Here is a 17,546-nt window from a genome sequence, read left to right on the forward strand (position 1 = left end):
TTTCAGAAGTGAATGGACGGTGGATTAGCAAATCGCAGTTTTGGACGTGGACGGCATTTTCTGTTTCATGGAAATATTCAACCTTTTTGACTTTATATTCCTTTTTCCTAACGACTAAAGTCTTTTTATATTTGAATTTCACAAGGCCGCATGGATATTGCAACATTTGCCAATAGTAATTTAAAAGGTCAATGAGAAAGTTTACACTTTAGCGAATTTAGTTGCTACAATAAGATATTTTTATTGCATGTGAATTCCTTTTTGCGTACTTTTGTGAGAGACTACCGATTCAATGACTGACTACTAACGATCGACTTTAATTTGGTCACATAAAGAAATTTGTTTTGTGTACATATATATTTGGAAAATGAATGGTAAGAAGTCAGCAAAATCTTACTTTTTGACGCATATTTTGCCATTTTTGTCTTCTCTCAGAGAAAAAAAACGAAGGGTCAAACGACTTTTGTAGAGTTTTTTGAGTCTTTTTTTTGACCCACGGTATTTGGTATATATGTCATCTCCAAATTAGTTTTCACATTGTGTCGCCTTAAAAAGGATTATTTGTTTCTTTCAAGTTTCATTTTTGGGTCAAAACTATAATTAACAAATCTAATCCATAAGTTTAGACACGCATGAACATTTGATCATCTTCAACATTATGCTTCATATATAGTTGATATGTAATTATTTGACCTCAGAAAAATAAGATGTGTAATTGGCAGAGTGGTCGTTTTATTTCTGCACGTTCTCATCATGCTCTCTTTGCGGGCGTATCCAAGTCGTTCTCTCTATGTAGGAACAATGCAAATATATGGAGGGATATAAATCTTATATAAAAGCTTAATCTTTAAATTATTCTGATGAGTATTTGGACATGTTTGATAGTCTTTCACTTTACTAGTAGAATATTGTTCCGACCAATAATTTTAGATGGAATATCTTTATTACTAAAGATATTTGGGTCTAGAGAACTATTCAAAGTCTTCCAGAGAGATAGCTATAGTTACGTTGACTAAGATATAACAAAAGGACGTATCCGTTTACTACTTTACTTCTTAATTTACCATATTAACGGTTATGATTTCACCTCTACAAGATCTTTGTTTCACTTCCTTGTAAAGGGTATGAGTAAAAAGGCCAATATGCATTGTTGACAAAAAAAAAAAAAATGTTGTGTTTTCATTTGGCCTTTTAAATCTACCTAACCTTTCTTCAGATAATCATACATATAAAAGTAAGGTTTAATTCTCTTTTTATTGGTCTATTTGTAAATGTAACTTATTTTTATTTTTTTTTAATTTAATCATAAATAAAACATTTTTAACTCATACTTTAATATAAAAACTGAAATCATTAAAATTATACATTAACTATATTTTTCCACTCAATTTTATTAAATACACAATAAATTAGAATTGTAACTCCCATAATTTATTTATTTTAATTGTAACTTATCTCACTTCTCATCCTATAAATACTCATTTCTCATTCTCTCATCCTCTCATCCTCTCACCCTCTATAGCTCAAATCTTAAAATATTTTTTTGTTTTGTGTTCTTACATTAGTTTTTTTTTTTTTTGAAAGATGCATCTTCATTGTCTATTTTAGATAATCATCTTATAAGTAATCATTTATATATATGATTCTCTCATCTTCTTCTACTATATTTATGTGTCTATTTTTTATGTTGTTATATAGATTAAAAATCAAGAATTTGATTTTAAATTTATTTTAGAATGTATTATATATATATCTAACATTGTATTCATTTTTGTATATTTCTAAAGAAATACTAAAATATACTTATTTATTCTTTAATTTCCATATTTTTAGTTTAAATTCACATATGTATACTAAAAGTTTTGATGGTTATAACAAAATTTTCAGGTTTATTGGTGATGGATAGTTATATATATCAGTTCCAATCATAGCACAGAAGATAATGAAGTTGAAAAGATCCATTTCCATTATCTACTTTAGATGTTTGATTATTTTCTAATATATTCATGTAATTTTTTTAATTATGCAATATTTAATGAAATAAATTATTGTAATACATTTATTTATGGGGCTTTTGCAAAAATGCCACTTTTTCAATGCCACTTTTCAAAAATACCCCTTTTTAAAAATCATATAAAAATGCTCTTAAAAATATAAGATTTACCCAAATATGTATGTAATATTATTAAAACATACACAAACAACATTTCTATGTATCTAAAATCTTATAAATACTTTATAAATACCTTATAAATGCATTTTAAATACCTTTAAAAACCTTTAAAATATCTTGTAAAACCTTTGAAAAACCTTAAAAATCCTTTAAAATAACTTGTAAAATCTTTAAAAACACCTTATAAAACCTTATAAATACTTGGATCGAGTCTTCAAGTAGTAGTTCCAATCCATAAGTACATTATAAACCTAATAAAACTTTATAAAAATTTCAGATTTAAAAAGGGGCATTTTTATAAATGGACATCTAAAAGAGGCATTTTTGAAAAGGGGCACACCAAAAGGGGTATTTTTAACAATTTTCCTTTATTGAATATATATTTCTTATTTTTTTCTTATCTCGAATTAATTTTGTAATTTATTTTTAATATATGTATTATTATATTTACTTTTTGTGATCCAATAGATAATTATATAAAAATCGTTATAGTGTTTATTTTATTCAAAAAAATTTAGGTCTAAGTATTTTTTAAATTAAAAAGAATTTCGTTAAAACAAATTTGGTCCTTAAGATTAAAAAAACGAATCATATAGTTCAAGAAAATTAAATTTAGGTAGAATAGAAAATTAGAATGAAACGTAACACTCATACTTAAATAGAGTGAAATATATATAAAAAATAAATATAATTAAAAAAATCATTTTATTAAATCCTATAAAGATAAAACCATTAGTATAAAATCTAGCACTAGAATTTAAATTGATGAGTGAAAAAAAAAAAAAAGATAGAAGTTATCCTTGGATCTTTGATGATTTTAATTAGATTCAAGTTCATCTGATTTTTATAACAAAAATATATTTAGTTTGCCACTTGCAAAATAATTTGAGCTTGAATTATTATGTGGGAGTTTATATGTGGGAATTTTTATGTCGTTAATGCTCACACTAAATTGTAACAATACTCTAAATACAAATAATAAAAAATGAATTCTACACAATGAATGCTTTGAAATGTAACATAACTTTTATGATATACATACAATTAACTTACTCATAAATGACATTTAAACATAATTGTTAAAGTTGAATAGTTGTAAAACATAAATATGTTGTCTTCTATAAATAGTAATATACACATATCACAAACCATCATATTCCAAATTTCATAATATTGATAAATTTTATAACGCTTTCCTTTATAATCCGACTAATGGTTTTTCAGTATTACATTTTTGTCAATTTTGTAAGAGGCTGTGAAGAGGAGAGAATATGTAACCAAGAAACCTTACTCACAATCAATCGTATGTGCTATTTCAGAAGTCTTTTAAAAGGAGCGAGTAAAGAAACCCGAAGTTAGAAAATATACTAAGTTTGATTTTCTCTGTCCAAAACAATCAATCTATATAAACCTAAATTTTGATTGACTCAAAATAAATTTGATACTTTTGAAGTGAGATTAAGAAGAAAATCAAGAAGACTAATGATGAGTAGAAGGAAAGAATACAATTGGGTATGTTTCGAAACAATTTAAATGTTAAGTGGTAGTGCAAGCAGACGCTTGAATTGTATAATAGAATAATTCATCTCTCTTCACTTATCTCTTACAATATAATTCATCTATATTCCTACATCTATTTCTTAAACTGTAAAAAAAATTACAGAATAAATTATTTTGTATACATTTCTCAAATAAATTATGCTTTTACAAATAGCATAAAATGGTTATTTTATTAACGGAGAATAAACTAATAAAATGGTTTTTCAACATTTGTTACGTCACTTATGTGATTTTAAATATTTTCATTAAGTAGATAAACAACTTCGAATCAAGTTGTATCAAGATATAACGGTAGACTCATTTCAAAACTCAGCCCAAACCCAATATGTATAACATTTGGCTATGATATTTTCATTAAGTAGAAAATAATAGATAATTTGTTGTATTATCATTATATTTAAATTCTTTAAAGTGCAACAATAACTTTTAAAATTGGATAAATTTAGAATATCAAATTTACTATTAAAATATAAATTATAAATTGAAAACGATGTAACTTAATTTTCATAGTATGGTTTAATATTTTTACATTTTAACAAAATAAGTATTATTTATGTATACGTATTATATTACTATAATCATTAATTTTATCATCAACACTCTTAAAATTTCTAATTGGCATCAAATATTGTATTGATTAAAGCAGTAATATACTCTTAATTATTTATTTAAAAACATAAATATCATTGTATATAGATGAATACAATTCAAATTTTATAGAAAAAAACAAATTTGAATTTACTATGATTTATTTATGGGAGACTCACAAAAATGCCCCTTTTTCAATACTCTTTTTCAAAAATGTCCCTTTTGGCTGTCCATTTTTAAAAATATCCTTTTTTATGTACAAAATGACTAAATTACCCTTCTTTTAATAAAAGATATCACAAATATATAAGGAAATATAACAAAATTAGGTCCACAACATACAAAATATTTTTTGGCGGGAAAAGTGATCCCGCAATTTTTCCCGCCAAAACACTTGTAAAAACTTGTAAAACCTTTAAAATACCTTGTAAAATTTTCCCGTAAAATTTTTTCCCGCCAAAAAAATTTTTTTGCGGGAAAAGTGATTCCGCAATTTTTTTGGCGTTAAATTTTTGGCGGAAAAATTTGTGGCGGGAAAAATTTACAAGGTATTTTAAAGGTTTTTTACAGGGTATTTATAAGGTTTTACAATGTATTTTAAAAGGTTTTACAACGTATTTATAAGGTATTTATAAGATATTATAAGATTTTACAAGCTATTTTATAAGGTTTTACAAGTTATAAGGTTTTACAAGTTTTTTATAAGGTTTTACAAGTTATAAATACCTTATAAAACTTTTTAAAATACATTGTAAAACCTTACAAAACACTTGTAAATACTCCGTAAAACCTTTAAAATACCTTGTAAATTTTTTTCGCCAAAAAAATTGCGGAATCACTTTTCCCGCAAAAAAAATTTTTGGCGGGAAAATTTTACAAGGTATTTTAAAGGTTTTTACAAGTGTTTTGGCGGGAAAATTGCGGGATCACTTTTCCCGCCAAAAAATATTTTGTATTTTGTGGACTTAATTTTGTTTCAAATAAGGGTAAAATGGTCATTAAAAATTAAAAGAGGGCAAACTTAAAAATAGACTCTCAAAGGGGGTATTTTTGGAAAGGGGTATTGAAAAAGGGGCATTTTTAACAATTTCTCTTTATTTATTTATTTTTCTTTAAATTTTAGAACTGTATCTCGCGGCTAAATAACCTAGTACATTTAAAATTTGAGTTTCTTTTTCAAATTCGCAGTTTTGACTGACCGTTATTGTATCCAGCGACAAATTCTTGTTAACTTGATGATAAAATTTTGGTATTAAAATCTTCAATTTGGTATATACATACCTGGCCCAAAATGTGTTTTTTTTATCCTTCCTTCATGAGATCTTAAGGAAATTTTTTTTTTTGTTTGGCTCTTTCATTAACACATAAATTATTTTTGGTTTGAGAATAAATTTAGAAAACTTTTTAAGTTGATAATGGTCTCCGGATCTAAACGTCTTTCCCTACTGATTTGGGCCGGACCTGTTGTTGCCTTGGTCTAATAAGATTTGCATTTTTATATAAAAAGCTTGAGTTTTTTTTTCTCACCGTGAGCAATACTGCCTTTCTTGTGTTACATAAACCCTGAAGTGAAGTTTCAATAGTGGAACATTTGGGTAGGGTTTATGAAACGATACTTGGTTACTACTTATAGATTGTTCTTTTTCTTCAACAATGACAAAGCTGATTAAGATGAGATCATGATGGAAAGAGCATAGTAAAACTCATACATTATATAAGTCTTTTAGTAGTGGATAGGAGAGTTAAGGCCTTCTTGTGAAGAAAGTGAGCGGAGAGGTTGGTGTCTCCTTGAAGACATTGACGACAGTGAAAGAGACAGAGAAGGCATTCTCTTGAAAGAAGGTCTCCTATCGAGATTCCTCATCGTTCTTTTTGCCTGAATCGCCTTCAAAGCCGGTCCTGCTCTCTCCCTCAACTTTAGGACCACGAAGAAGAGAAGCCTGTAACACACAAGGATTGCTACGACCGCAGCTAAATCCCACCATTTTGAATATGTCACCTTTACTCCAAATACCTTCTCTATCACTTCTTCTCCTGTCATTTTCGGCTCACCCGGGAACATAGGCTCGAACTCTAGCCCTAGAAAATCGTTCTTGTACCCTCCCTGCAACAATCCCATATGTTCTTATGTTTAAAGACATTCAAAAGTTCAATCTTTTATGTTCTTGAATCGAGTTACTTTCTTGACTTACCTGGATAGCCCAAGAACCGTAGCTTATGTAAGAAACCGGGTAACGCCAAAAGATTTTGGGAAGATCAGGAAGAAGACGGAAGAATCCAGAAGTCATCATGATGATTCCCTTTTGTCAACATAAAACAGAAATCAAATTCAAGATCGTTCCAAGCATTATTAGTAGAAGTGAAAACAGAGGTTGCTCTGTTCTTACAATGAGGCCAGCTCCAGTGATAAGACCCATCAAGAAGTTTGGAACAACAGAAGCCACAACCATCATGAGACTCTCTATCACAGAAACTGAGAAGAAGATGTTGAGACAGAAGAAAGCGTAATGCGAGAACCCGGGACGAAACTTCACCAAGTTGTAAGTAATAGTTCCCGTGATAACCGATATCGCAACCAAGAACGGGAAAGAAGAGATGTAATTCGAGAGGATATAAACTGACACGCCATAGTATCCACTCAGCCTCTCTTTATAGAACACCTGAAAAAAGGCAAAATCACATTTTCATCGATAAAGCAAATCAAGATTTGTGAGATTTTAAGTAGGGATCTATTATTTACCTTCATTTCTTCGAGGAAAGAAGGGAAGCCTCCAATGGACATGAAAGTCATGAAACCAGTGATGAATCCGCCACAAGAAACTCGGGCTAAGATTGATGTGTAGCTATAGCCAACGTCGTAGAAGATGGTTCCTACACTTATAGAAACAACAATGTAGCTTATTATTCGTGTCCAATAGTAACCGACATCACGACACATGTTTATGAATGATCTTGCTGTTAATGTCCTAAGTTGTTTCCACCAGCTCGCTTCACTTCCTTTTCTTATTTCCATCTCGAGCCCTTCCTGCGAAAAAAGCCCCGTTATGGAGTCAAAGCTAGTCTGTGAGTTAACTAGAAAAAGGAGTTTAAACTTACAATGTTAGATAGTTCTCGAATCCTAGATTTTGCGGATTTCGCATACTTTGAACGCTTGTAATTCTCAACAAGCCTTGCTTTGATCACAGATGTTGCTAGATTCATCAGAGGATCCGATGTAGCTGGTGTTTCCTGTAGTAGAATAAGCATTGCCTTAGAAAAACTCGCAATCAGAAGATTGATTATTTATCCAAACGACTTTAAAAGTTTTCACAAGACATTGATAATGGTCAATCCCACACCTGAATTCTCTGAGATCCTTTGAGTGTAGCTGTGACTGTATCAAAGTCTGAGTTTATACATCTAAGAAAATGATCAGAAGGATTCCTTTTCTTCGGGCATGGAAAACCTGATTCTGCAAAGAACTTCATCCAACCATACAAAAGCAAAACAGAATTTTTTCACTATCAAGACAAGAAAATTAACAACGAAACTATTTAGTTCTTGTAGTGCAAGAAAACAAAGAGTTTAGGGTTTACCTCAACAGCAGACTTGGCTTCACCAAAGTAGACAGACTCACCACTCGAGAGCAAGAAAAGATCATCAAATAGCGCAAAAACCTCGCTGCTAGGCTGATGAACCGAGGAAATTACGGTTCTGCCATCGCGTGCAATGTTCCTAAGCGCCTGAATGACGAAAAACGCAGAAGCACTGTCCAAACCGCTTGTGGGTTCGTCGAGAAAAAGGATTTGAGGACGAGTGAGGATCTCCAAAGCAATGCTGACACGTTTCCTCTCACCGCCACTAACTCCTCTTGCGTGCCAGTTTCCAATGACTCTGTCTGAACAGTCTTGAAGACCAAGCTCCATGATTGTGCCTTCCACAATGTCACTCACTTCCTCTTTAGACATATCACTTGGAAGTCTCAAATGAGCTGAGTATGTTATTGTCTCCCTCACTGTTAATGTCCCCAGCAATATATCCTCTTGTGTCACATATGCCTATACATCAATGTCGATATATATCTTAGAACAACTCGTTTTGACCTTTGCACTATATACTTAGGTCGGCTCTGTCTAAAGTTTTGTTGCCATAAATGAAAATTGTTAGCGTTTCTCGACCACAGAGACATTTCGATCGAATGAACTAACAAATTAGTTGCATGGTGAGATCAAATATTAATGAGGAAACTTACTACGAGACCGTAGTCTAGTCTAGCTTTCTTGCCGTTTAATAGAAGATTACCGGTCATGACCACGTTTCTTGCGAGTCTACCTGTGGAATGTGGATAATTCGGGAATTTTTATTTTATTAATCGATTATAAATTAATCTATAAGTATATCTTAGAGAACGAACAAATAACAATAAACTGAAAAAAATGGTTTTTTTTTTTTGTATTGGGATGTGGGAAGGGAGATACTAGTATATCATAAGTAAAGAGAGAGTAGGTAACAGAAATGGCTGCCCCGGAAATCAATTTTGCATTTATGAACATTTTTTCTGCACTACTTTTTCTATCTTTCCTTGCATGCAACCGTTATGAGCATTTTAATAATTAACTCTTTTTTTTGGTATCTATAATCAACTTTCGAGTAATATATCAAAAGGTGATCATAACAACTAGTATAAACTAAATAGGGTTTATAACTTTAAATAGCAGGTTAAAGATGTGATACCTTTGGTATACAAAATATAATGAATTGGCAATAAAAATATGAATTCACAGCAATATAAACCATTTTGGCGTTTTTGCCTTTTTGGACGCCGAAGGTAACGTATTACAGATTACGGCGGCGAATATTTTAGACAAAAACATTATTATAAAAAGTACTATCAATAAATTACTTTAGTTAATTAACATAAAAAATTTCTTTATCAGAAGATTGATATGTGTTATGCATGCAGCAGTTGAATGGTAACAAGAACGAACCTGCAAGAGAGTCAAGAAGAGTGGACTTTCCGGATCCGGAAGGACCCATTATAGCCATGATCCGACCCGGTTCTGCATAACCGTTTAGCCTTTGAAGCAACCTTCTGGTTGGACCATCACTGAAATTGGGTATTACCACCGTCAAGTCTTCCCACGCCAAATACGCTCCACGGCTCATCTCTACCTTTGACGGCAGCTGCCTCCGGCCACTACTCGAGCCTTCCAGTTCCATTGTTTTTAGTTTCTCTCTCTCTCTCTCTCTAACTAGCTATAACAATGCTATATATAGAGAGAGATTTAAATGTTTTTTGTGTTGGTCGGAGAGTGAATAGTAAGAAGTAAGAACAGAAGAAACAAAACGATAAAAAAGAATTTATAAGCTGTGCAATCACCAAACACCTAAATTCATTTAATGGATTCGTCTTTAATATGGCAACAATTACAATTGCGCATGTATATCTACAATTTTGAGGGGTAAAATGTCAATGCATGTATATCTAATTATCAACATACGCATACGATATAATAATATTAGTACTATTTTTTTCTCACTAGTAAATGCGTATAGAGAAGCAGATAGATCGATGGCACGCGTATTAATGGATATAGTCGTATAGATCTTATAGTCGTGTAGATTAAGATTTCTATTATTTTGAGATTAGCTTTGCAACTTATGAGGTATGACATTAAATTTTGTAGTCGTCGGACAAAAACTCTAAACTCTCATGGCAAAATAAGAGAAGCTCTACATTAATTCTCAAATATTAAATCAGTTAATTGTGGTGATTAGCCAATAGCCACCAAAAGCAAGTCTATAAAATCTGACATGTTTTCAAACGCGAAAGTGATGTAGCTTTAAACAAACAAAATATCTGTCTCTTTCTGTCTTTGCCTTGGAATCATTGCTTGACCTTCAAGAATTATTGGTTTCGGACTTTCGGGTAAGGTGCTTTGGCTTGTTTGCAATTGGTGTTTTTGCTTTGTGGATGTTTCTTTCCTTTGGGTTTTAGATTCAGGTGATATCTTAGTTTACACCGGCTTTGTATTTAAAAAATGTATCCTTCAAGATTGTTAATGAAAATTTTAGATGACAAAAGAAAAAAAAAGGTAATAAACAAACAGAGAGTCAATGAAAAGGGAAGATAATTGAATGCGAGAGCGTAGTTGAAGCCCATATGATATGCTTATCTTCTGTTCATTCATTCTTGCTTTATAATATGCTTCTTCATTTATTATGGTCTAATTTTGTTATGGCATAACTTTATTTATCATATGATATGACAGGGAATTTTAAAATATGAAGTGATAACGTTGATAAAAGAATGAAGTGAAGACCTTCCAACCAAAGATAATAATTAAGAACCCATACAACAAAACTGATGTTACGATAAAATGTAGTATCTAATTAAATCTTTGGGATTGCCAGTGTCCTCAAGATTTGTTTTTTTTTTTATATTATAAACCCTATCGGCTGATCCGGTAAGCTTCGGTGGAAACGCACCAAAGTGCTTCAGAGTGGACTTCTCCACTAAGGACTACCACAATGTCTGTCCCGAGTTTGAAATGTTCCGACTTATGCCAGGAGTAGTCAGGCCGCCTGCATTTCTGACTACCATGTAAACCAATTGGGCCAAAGCCCAACTGACAGACTTCCCAAACAAATGTGTTTTTGTTTTCAGAGAGAATCGAACTCGGGTTTGGGAGTTTCACCTTTCACCAAAGCTTTCCCTACCACTAGACCACATATGCTTGGGCAGTCCTCAAGATTTAAACTAGTTTGAAATGAATTTAAACGGAGAGGATAATAATATAGTAGGAAAAAGTCACAGTCTCATAGACCACGAAAGCCACCTAATTGACGAAAATGAAACCTATATCGTCATTGATTGGAATGATATATTTGGAAACACCTAGTTTAGCTATATGTGATGTAATAATGCTCTATACATATTATGTTGTAAGAAAATATAATTTGATTCCATCTACCAAACTTGGGTTTACATGCTGATATCTAGTGTTAGCTTAGAATGATTGACAAGTCTTAACGTTTCTGAAGCAAGATTAAACCTTACATAGACTCGAAACAAAACCAACACAGATCATGTTAATCAATGTTCCTTCCAAATGTCAGATCTGACAGATCTGACAATGACTTTTTCGAGGTTAAAATGCAACCAACAACGTAAAGAAATCACCAAACACATGGCAAGCAGATAAACGTGGAAGTAAATTACATAGTTGGCCGCCAGTGGATTTTTTTTACTTGTTCTCTGGGTTCTGGGCCTTTACTTGGGCCTTTTATTGACATGCAGATTTTGATTTTCTTATATCTTTAATCTCGGAAAGAAAGAAACAAGTTTTAGCTTACAATGGAGAACAGCTTAGATTAGAGAGAGTGAGACCAAAATTGCCCAAAAGAACAAAAGTATGTAACATGATTTGTTTTCTTCTTTATTTCTGGCATTCATGATGTGACACCTACTCATACACCTAGGATACTAAAACTTATTGCCCCATGTTTAATTTTAAAATGTTAGATACTAGTCCTTGATAGTCATCATTGTTTTATCCATTTCCGGAAAAAAAGTAATACAGTTTTTTAAATCTTAAAGTATTTAGTAAAAAAAACGCTTATTAAAAACAACATAAAAAATAACGAAATTTTATTGTTTTGGCAAATTGATAATTCTCGTTTTCCATGAAGAGAGCATTTACTTTTTGTTTCATTATTGTCTGATGCATGGTTCTGGCAAAATTATACGAACTCTGGTCAAATTGACTATGACCATTGAGAACCTCACGTGTCCCCGTAAAAGCAATCTTCGCAGTTGACATAACTCTTGATTAACTTTTAACGGTGGAGATCAGATGAGAGTAAATTAAGATTCGGTGCACTCGTTGTAGTGGAATATAACCAACTGAGGTAAAATTTATGTCACGCGCGGGTTTTAGTGAGTCAGGGGAAAGTAAGCGCTCTTATCGAGGCAGGCCGGTTTCAGATTTTTTTGCGGTAAAAAAGGAAAACTGGTTAAGAGGTAAAAATTTGTTTTGTTTTCTAACAAGAATAATTTTTAGTAATTTCTTTTACATGGGCGTTACACCACCAAATATATGACAGTCAATTCTATGTTCTTTATAATTCAAAACTACCATACACAAGATTTTGCATAGTATTTAATATTTTTAGTGGTCGTGGTCAATAATATTTTTGGCAATCTCTTTCTTGTACTTTCTTCAACACCTTCTCAACCAAAGATACATTTTGGACATGTGGGAACAAACAAAATTGAGAATTATTTTTTGTTGTATACCATGCCTGGATTGGGTACCAATTGTTTGTTTTTGTAAGTTGTATCTTATATATAAAACTGCCTTAAATGGCTAACATATTAATATCATAGTTGTAAATTATTTAAATCCAATACTTGCCATTAACACATCTATTACTAAATTAAATTTATTTTAAATAACTTACAGATTTAGTTACATTTTTTTATTTTCCATATGTTTTGTATATAAGTAATCTCGTAACACATAAATTTAATTAATTTTAGATAGTTAAATAATAAATAACCAAAAATATCTAATTTTAGTCCGTCGAAATGATGAAAAGATAATAAAAAACAATCGCTGTGATTATTTTTCTATTTTTAATCGTTCAACCAGGACACGACATGTATAATCAATGAAGACCAAACCAATTCGTCGACTTTTTCATAATCGTTCGACACGCGGATGGATATAGCCTTTGTAAGCTAAAACCGCTCTCCCGGATACATGGATACCTTAATACTTTTGGCAAGTCGTGTGCATAATTTTTTTGTTATCTTAAATCGGCAAACTATTAGTATTGTAGCTATGAAATCAATTAAATCTAAGACATTTGAATGACATCTTTTTATTAAACTAAATTGTTTAAATAACATATAACTTTGATTGAACTTTATAAAGTAGTGATCTCATAACACAAAATTTAATTAAATTTAGTAGATTAATAATAAATAACTAGTAACACCTAAATTAGTAAATTCAAATTATGTAATAGACGACAAAAATTAAGACTTTAGAGTATTTTTTTTACATTTTTATATTTCGACAATCAAGGAAAGACACGTGAAATCAACGTAGAATCAACTTTCGACTACTCCAAAATAAAACTAATGTGCGTTCGACATCTATACATAGATTACGCATATAAAACCAAATCCGAATAACTCGAAAATGCATGAATACCCAAATATTCTTGGAAAGTTGCGTTTCATAATTCTTGTGTCTAAATATTTTTCGATCTCTAGCTAATTAAGTACAAATCAATTAAATAAATCTAAGTCATTTGAATAAGAAATCTTCTTATTAAACTAAATTGTTTAAATAACGTATAAATTTAATTTGATTGAATCTTACATATAAGTATTTTCGTAACGTGTAAATTTAATTAATTTAAGAAGATTTATAAACATAACAAAATCAATAACAACATATTGTTTTAGTACAAATTTAGGTATATGAATGAATAACAACATATTTTCCAAAGAATCAAATCCAACTAGCTGACTAAGAAATAAAAAGTTTTCAAAACCAAAAACTCCATGCATCCAATGGGATATATATAACCCCCTTGGTTGGTCAATGGAGTACTATTGTTATACAACATCTTAATCTTTTTAACAAAAAAGGAAAACAAATTCGATTATAACTATAATCCCGCTCCTAGTCTTGGACGAACTTCAAAAAAAAAAACCCTAAACCCGATAACACAAAAACAGAACCCGAAAAGAAAGAACACATTACAAAAGTAGTTTTCTCTTTTTTTTATTTTATTTTATTTTTATAAATGTTCATTAGAAGACAAAATCTTACTCTCAAATCTCCTAAAAAAAACATCACATTTAACGCTACAAAAAAACCAAGTTAGTACCCACTACTCTCAAAGAGCCTCTTCTTCTTCTTCTCAATCTCTCTGAGAGAGAAACCAAAAAAAGAAAAGAAAAGAAATTTACTCTGAATATGGATCCGGGAGATCCTACTTCGATACTTTTCACAAAGATCAGAACTTTAGAACCAGACTTCGCTTCAAAAATCATTGGTTACTTGCTTTTACAGGACTTGGGTACGAGAGATTTGATGCGTTTGGCTCTTGGACCAGACACTCTCTTGCAGTCCGTTTGTCTCAAAGCTAAATCTGCTTTAGGTCTTTCTTCTAATGGATCTTCTTCTGCTTCGTCGCCATTGAACCCTATCTCCAGACCCATTAACATCCACCGTCATTCTCTGTCTCAGTCTTCACCGGGAAATGGGTTTATGGAGTTTTCGAGGAACAACCCTTTGTCTCCTTCTTTGACTACTCCTGGTTCACTCGGAAGTAACCCTAACATGATTTCGAGTCCGTTTCAAGCAAGTTCGTCTCTTTTTGCTTCTGACGGTGGTGCTGCTGGTGATTCCACTGGAAACGGCGATTTCCTCGATGAGCAGCAACTAGGGAACTACTTGTCGTTTCTTAACGAGTCTTCTTCGAAGAATAACGACGAATCTCTGGATCCGTTTGGGTTCTCTGCTGATAATGGCGATGCCCATTTGCATAAGAGGAGTTTCTCTGCCAGTGATGCTTGTTTCGGCTCAGAAGAGCCCGGATTTGGCGGCGGCGGTTACAATAGGTTCCCTCACGGTGGTTTAGGTGATGATTTTGATTCTCCTGGTGGTTTTGGCTCGCCGGATTATGTTTCCAGGCAGCAAGAGGAGATGGTGAGGATGAAGATGGCTCAGAGACAGCGAATGGCCGCTGCTCAGTACTTGGCGGCTACTGGTTCTCCAATGTCGTATGAAAAAGGCCTCAATTTTCTCTTGCATCAACGTAATGTGCATAGGTAATTATGAAATGAAGCTCTTTTTTTTTGCATAAGAATGTGTTTTTGGTTAGAGATTTTACAAAAAATGTGTTGGTTGCAATGGATCATGAAAAAGTTTGTATCTTTGTGATTTTTTTTGGGTCTGAGACGTCAATTATTGCTTATATCATTGTGGTTCTCGAAGTCGTTTTCCTATGGTTTTACTACTTTTGGTATTCATTTACAAACCAATGATTGGTTTTTTTTTTCTTAGGCTCTTTAGTCAATCTTATGTTTGCAGTATGATTGAAGAAATGTTCATAGTTTTCTGTTTTTGGTGGTGTTTTGTTTTTGCAGATCAGGAGCAGGACAATATGGGGAAGAGGGTTACTGGTTTGGTAGTCCAGGCCGGCATGAAAGGGATGAGTTTATGGGAATGGGAGATAAATCTAACTCTGCTTCTAAACAGATTTACTTGACATTTCCAGCTGACAGCTCCTTCACAGATGAAGATGTCTCCAATTATTTTGGGTAAACTTTCAAAAACACAATTGGATCAAAGCTGTTATGTGTTTGCATCATTAAAAGTTTGGTGGATGTCTAACTAATGTTTGCCTGGCTCTGTTATTGAAGATTAATAATGTTTGTTGTTTTCTTGTAGCACTTTTGGACCAGTGCAAGATGTTAGGATTCCATACCAGCAGAAACGGATGTTTGGGTTTGTCACTTTTGTCCACTCTGAAACTGTGAGAATCATATTGGCGAGAGGAAATCCTCATTTCATCTGTGACTCACGTGTGCTCGTTAAACCGTACAAGGAGAAGGGAAGAATCCTTGAAAAGTATGTTGAAACCACTGCTCAATTGCTCATGCCTTGTCTGTTTTTTCCTCTCCTTCCCACATCATACTTCTCTTTCGTGTTCCCTTTTTCTGATAATAATTTTCATCAAACAATAGCAGGAGGCAGCAGCAACAACTGCTGCAGCAGATGGAGAGAGGAAACTTTTCTCCTGGTTCAAGTCCATCTGGAATGGATTCCAGAGATCTCTTTGAATTTCACCTCTGTTAGTTGAATTTCTTTCGTACCCTTGATTCCCCATGTGGATATGGTTTTATTAGAGCTCAATCTCTTCTCTCTATTTTTTGGTATTTGTTCTGAGAACAGTCTTTTTGTTTGCTACCAGCACCAAGGATGTTTTCGAACACACAGGAGATGATGAGGAGAAAAGCTGAGCAAGCTGACCTGCAACAAGCAATAGAATTCCAGAGGAGAAGATTTCTGAATCTGCAGTTGCCCGACATGGACAGTGAATCGTTTCTCCATCACCAGCGTAGTCTTTCTATTGGATCCCCCGTTCATTTTTCCCCTCGTGTCAATCAAAGCATGCTCTTTCGATCAGAAAACACCAGTGATGAAGTCTTCGAAGGTTATTCTATCTCGCCTACATGGAACTTGGCTTTATGTAGCATTTATTTACTTTTGCCCTCTTCCGTGTTTCTGCTTAGCAGGTAATGGTGATTCAGGACATTTTCAGTCTGAAGCAACCCGAGCTTTTCTGAGTGATACTGGTCACAACAGCAGCCAAGAACGTGTTTACAATAACCATCTCAACAAAGGGTATGGCTACTAAGATAATAAAAATGGTTTCTGATCATTTTCAGGGCTTTAAGTCTTCTGTATCATCATTTTCTTGTATTTTAATTATTATTGCTCAAGGCAAGAGACAACTCTGGAGAACGCTCTGCCTGATAGCTTCTTTTCTTCCCCATCGAAGACCGGTGAAACCCAACACCCCGAGTTTGAGAAAGAGAATTGTGCTACTCTCGCTGTTACTACAGAAAATAAGGCAGCCTCGTCAATTCAATCAGCCTAGCAATTGGTAGGTGCAAAATTTCCCTTAATTCAATCACATTATCGCATAACAATCATTAACACTTGTTATTACCTCTTCCTGGAACTTTCCAGGTTCGATAGAAGCAGGAAGAAAGTGAGAAAAGGTAGGCATTTTAAGCCAGCTTGGAACTTGAAGTTCATGTTATTGGTTATGAACTGTTGACATGGTTTTAATTTCTTTGGTTGCAGAAAAGTAGAGACTGATAAAAGCAAGAAGTAGAAGAATTTTGTCTATATGTAGAAGCTAAAGCCGGTTTTATAACATGGAACAGAAAGAAGGGTAGGGAGACCAGTTAGGATTTTACATATCTCGAAAAAGGCAGTTGTGGAATGCCAATCTGCAATAGAAATTTACAGCTAAGTACTAACCTCGACAAAGCATTGATAGGCAGAACAATACAGTGACTGAAACCTTCAAGTTTTAAGTTTCCGTCTGTTCATCGATGATTGTTTACCTTTTTACCGGGTCATAAGCCCTGGTTCTGGACAAGGCTACTTCAGTTGTCAATATAGATGAATGACTTTTTCTTAGTTTTGTT

General features: G+C 32.7%; 2 protein-coding genes across 3 annotated transcripts; one reads left to right on the forward strand and one right to left on the reverse strand.

Annotated features, from left to right (window-relative positions):
* Nucleotides 1-5,917: 5,917 nt before the first annotated feature.
* On the reverse strand, nt 5,918-9,675 carry LOC9321485 (ABC transporter G family member 15). The gene is made up of 9 exons (XM_021030192.1): nt 9,289-9,675; nt 8,553-8,632; nt 7,897-8,358; nt 7,660-7,782; nt 7,418-7,549; nt 7,062-7,346; nt 6,709-6,981; nt 6,514-6,621; nt 5,918-6,425 (listed from the first exon to the last, which is right to left on the reverse strand). Exons 1-9 carry the CDS (start codon nt 9,518-9,520, stop codon nt 6,045-6,047), a joined length of 2,076 nt encoding a protein of 691 aa, XP_020885851.1. The 5' UTR covers nt 9,521-9,675; the 3' UTR covers nt 5,918-6,044.
* Nucleotides 9,676-14,113: 4,438 nt separating this feature from the next.
* On the forward strand, nt 14,114-17,538 carry LOC9321486 (zinc finger CCCH domain-containing protein 55). 2 transcript variants are annotated; one of them, XM_021031286.1, is made up of 9 exons: nt 14,114-15,152; nt 15,471-15,644; nt 15,775-15,954; nt 16,074-16,177; nt 16,298-16,540; nt 16,623-16,731; nt 16,831-16,993; nt 17,080-17,111; nt 17,197-17,538. In XM_021031286.1, exons 1-7 carry the CDS (start codon nt 14,296-14,298, stop codon nt 16,985-16,987), a joined length of 1,824 nt encoding a protein of 607 aa, XP_020886945.1. In that variant the 5' UTR covers nt 14,114-14,295; the 3' UTR covers nt 16,988-16,993; nt 17,080-17,111; nt 17,197-17,538. The 2 variants fall into 2 exon arrangements, with proteins under 2 accessions (XP_020886945.1, XP_020886944.1); XM_021031285.1 differs by having other exon boundaries at nt 14,156-15,152; nt 16,071-16,177.
* The last annotated feature ends 8 nt before the right edge of the window (nt 17,539-17,546 follow it).

Source organism: Arabidopsis lyrata (genome assembly GCF_000004255.2).
Source record: "Arabidopsis lyrata subsp. lyrata unplaced genomic scaffold ARALYscaffold_3, whole genome shotgun sequence".
In the NCBI taxonomy this organism is placed as follows: domain Eukaryota; kingdom Viridiplantae; phylum Streptophyta; class Magnoliopsida; order Brassicales; family Brassicaceae; genus Arabidopsis; species Arabidopsis lyrata.